The sequence below is a fragment of the Urtica dioica genome, chromosome 2, assembly GCF_054948205.1.
Source record: "Urtica dioica subsp. dioica isolate 48M chromosome 2, U.dioica_male_clone48M_v1_H2, whole genome shotgun sequence".
Taxonomy (NCBI): Eukaryota; Viridiplantae; Streptophyta; class Magnoliopsida; order Rosales; family Urticaceae; genus Urtica; species Urtica dioica.
The window spans coordinates 38,233,681-38,237,684 of record NC_142757.1 but is presented as its reverse complement, the minus strand read 5'-3'; the positions used below and the strand labels follow the sequence as shown (position 1 = coordinate 38,237,684).

The 4,004-nt window shown below is 36.6% G+C and overlaps 1 protein-coding gene across 1 annotated transcript; it reads right to left on the bottom strand.

Moving 5' to 3' along the window:
- Positions 1 to 1,281: 1,281 nt before the first annotated feature.
- On the bottom strand, positions 1,282 to 3,988 carry LOC149404632 (dynamin). The gene is made up of 7 exons (XM_089601008.1): positions 3,648 to 3,988; positions 3,294 to 3,382; positions 3,137 to 3,212; positions 2,952 to 3,001; positions 2,578 to 2,835; positions 2,434 to 2,472; positions 1,282 to 1,497 (listed from the first exon to the last, which is right to left on the bottom strand). The coding sequence occupies exons 1-7, from the start codon at positions 3,820 to 3,822 to the stop codon at positions 1,321 to 1,323; spliced, it is 864 nt and encodes a 287-aa protein (XP_089457134.1). The 5' UTR covers positions 3,823 to 3,988; the 3' UTR covers positions 1,282 to 1,320.
- Positions 3,989 to 4,004: the final 16 nt, after the last annotated feature.

Here is a 4,004-nt window from a genome sequence, read left to right as displayed (position 1 = left end):
TAAGATTGACAAGTAATTAATGGCTAAATTCGAGCTCAAATAAATGCCAAAGAATCAAGTAATTGCCCACAATAGTGGGATTGTGATTTTTCTCATTGATGGCAATGAGGCTATAAATAAAACGTTTTTGGGGTCCTTAAACTCACTCACACATTCAGAATACCAACGCCATATAAGGGTGAGAGCGAGAGTTTAGAAGATCATCAAAACAACTCGCCGGAATCGGAGTCCCGAGCTCGCCGGAAAAACACAACAATGGTCGGAGGTAAACCGATCATTTTCGCTTCCGCTTTAACGTGTTCATGTTGCTAGAACACATCTAATACGTGTAATATAAGTTCTTACATATACCGCTTTGCGAGTACGTGTCTTTTTCAGCCAAGGCATTTATCTTTTTCGTGTATACCCATTTTGTGCGTATGGGGCGACATCCTTCCGACGATTCTTCCAACTCCCAAATTTAATTTATTTCCATTGCTAGTTTCTCTTCATCCATATCGGCCTTTCATAATTTTTTAGCAGTGTGTGCATGCTAGGGCATGTCTTACAAAACTAGTACAACTAAAAGGAGTAATATGCGACTCAAAAGTCTCTCACACATGACATGTGTTGAAAGTAGTTACTACGCTAAGAGCATTAGTGTCAATCATGCACGACTTGACCCAAAAACGTTATGGGAAGCTGATTATATGTCGTTCAGAATAAATGAGTACAGGCAAAAACTGTTTAATGTTTGAAAAGGCATCACACTTTCTTATGAAAATATCCAAAACCGCCGAGGCATGGGCACTATAACACTCTTTAAAAATTTGCACGGATTCAAATATATAAATGGATGAGAGCAAAACAGAGAGTGCATGATATTTCTACAAGTAAAAAAGCTTTGGCCAGCATTTTAATAATTAGCTTCAATAAACCGATACCACACATGTAACACTCCCGTTTGTGAAAGGTTACAATATAGTTTATCGAGATTGAAATTAAATAAATTAAAAGACTAGGCGTAACAAAAGAAATTAGATAATACTATGAATAACATCCAAACTAATGGTGATATTTTGTTTTAATGTGTATCACACACATAATAGTGTGGGCATTATTTATATTCTGTTCTGTATTTGCAGCAATCCCTGGGACTCCATATCCATATAAATTTTGTATCGGTTTATCCTTCTCTTCCAATTTCTTTGATTAGCGAAGTAAAATTTAATTAACGACGCAGTGGTTCCGCCATAGTCCAAAAGCTACCAGATTATGAAAAAAAAAATGATGTTAACAAAATGGTGTAATCTAAGCGCTTGAATTTCTATCAATGTCGCTTTATCTTTTTCTTTGTTTTCTCCGACACTCGAAACAATCAGAACTTGCTGATGAGTTTTTACTTGAATGACTAGGCAGTAACTTGGAATCTGGTACTTTCAGTTCTTCACCAAGTATTTGGCGAAGCTTTTCATTCTCTTCCTTCAGCTCATCGATGGCTCTTTGGTGCTTTAGTACCTGATTGTTCATGCAATACCAGTAAATATGATGAAAAAAATATAATCTTTGAAAATGGCATAAATTTTAGCTAAACTTTTGTTATTGTAACAAACTTCCCACGGCTTCCAAACAATAACCGTTCCCTCCACACCTAGAAATTATATCAGTAAAATCTTTTACTCAATCACACTATGGCCCTTGAAATATATTTTTAAGCATTTTTCCGTTATGTAACTGTCGGCCATGTCTAATGAGACTTTCCACCATAAGTACTCGTAAATAGGACAAATCCCGAAGAGCAAGAGCATTTCCCATTTTATCAAGAGACATTGTTATGCACAAATATGTTCAGTAGCCAAAGTGTCTGACTGAGACAGGACACATTTTCGAATCCTAAGAACTGAAAATAAGTACTTGGTTGTCTCACTGAACGTGTGTTGAGGTATGCGAGACTTGAGAAAAAATAAGGCGTAAAGACTAAAAAAAATTAAGTTTAGTTCATATGGAACTATTGTTATGTTTGAGAAGTCAAACGATTCTTGGGACCTTGTCAGTCCCCGGTTGGATTCCCCCTGGACGCAGTAATTAGGGCCAAAACCTCGTGGATTTTAGTCGATTCAAAGGGCAATTTATAAATATATTTAAAGAAAAAATTAGACAAAAAGACTTGTAAGATAAGTTTAGTTCAGAGGGAACCAATGTTACCCTTAAAAGATAGTAGGGCAACTAGTACAAAGATAAAATTTTAGGGGTAGTTCCTATCAATTATTTGTATGGCTTATCAGTCTACAATAGTCTTTCGAGGCTCGATTTTGGGAAAATAGCAAGGAAAACAACAACATCCTTGAAAATAATTGCATTTATTGCTACAAAGGATTCTAAAGGCATATTTCAGGATCTTTATATAGTAATAGAAAAGAACAAAAGATCAAGTAAGTTGTGTTGTGAAGTTACCATGTGAAGGATGTCATTTTCCGACCTCAATCGTGCATCCTATATAAAGGCAACGGTGAAAAGGAAAATTAGAAATCGAAATCCGATAATACGAGTACACCACACAGTGTTTTCTAGTTCTACCATCCTGGTCCTATAACTTACCACTTGGCTTCCTTCTTTCTGGAGTGGATTCTGCAAAAAACTACTAAGAACATTCTCTGTCCGTGTCCCCGAATGCAAATCTCCAGATGGTTGGTCCGGTAACTTTGTAACTAGATTCGTCAAACTCTCCATTGGATTCCGAATTGAAGGATTGCCCATCACTTTCATACCTCCTTGCAAGGGACTCGACAGACCACCTTGACCGAACGGTGATTCATTACCCATTCCACATTTCTCCATCACCTTTGTCATAACTTGCTAGAATAGTTTTTTGCAATCTTAAGTCTCATATAAAATTAAAAAAAAAAAAAAAAAAAAAAAAAAAAAGGTTTACGACGAATTAACATTGCTTTACAAAAGTATTCGATACGTACTGCAACATACAATTGGAATTGAAGCAATGCGCTGGGCTTCAGAGAGACCCCTGACATAGTGCGAGCAAAATATAATAATATAATAATATATATATATATATATATATATATATATATATATATATATATATAAACAAATAACTTTTGGTAACGATACGGTTGTGGAAATGTGAATGTTATTGTACCAACTCCGAACCCATGTCCGATGCCAACTCCACATCCGACGCCGGCTTCGATATTCTTAGCTCCGATCTTCCTAAACTGTTCCAACGGATTAGGAATTCGAGAAAGAAAGAAAAAACTAATTTAAGTGTTCAAAATTCAAGGTGAACTTATACTTACAGAGGAATTGACGTGTTTGGTCACACCAGAAAACGCATATGTTGCTCCTCTAGCGGCGCTCATAACCTCGTTTAGCACCGGAATTGAACCTGATTCAAAATTTTAAAACCGAGCCAATAAATATCACCGTTATTGGCTGAAGATTAGCAATGCAATGATAGAAATGCACAACAGCATTGACCAAAAAAACAACTAAGCAGTAGTTAGAAAGAGTAAATAATTACGAAGAGGACATGGCTTGTTCGCATTAGGGTTCAAATTCGTATTTTCATTTGAAGGTTTGAAGAGCTTTCCAAAGTCCATTTCTGGGTTAGATAGCCAAAAAAAAAAAATGGGGGTTTGAAGTGAGTGTACCGAGATTTATGGGGCGACCAACGCCGATACCAATCCCACAGCCGATGCCAAAACCTGTGAATACTTGACCAACTTTGAAAGCAAACGGATTCTCGAATGGGATCCTATCTCTTGTAATCCTCTTATTGGTCGCTGATATGCCTCCATTGTCGCTACGACTATTGCTTTTATCCATTGATTCTCTCTATTATATCTAATAAAGCTTAAACCTTGTCCTCTCTCTCTCTCTCTCTCTCTCTCTCTCTCTATAGCTGATGAAGCTATAATCTTTTACTTCTCTCTCGAAAGGAAAGACACATTCTTCCGTGTTCCCTGAGTCTCATCTATCAACGCCTCTGCATATTCATAAAAAAAAAA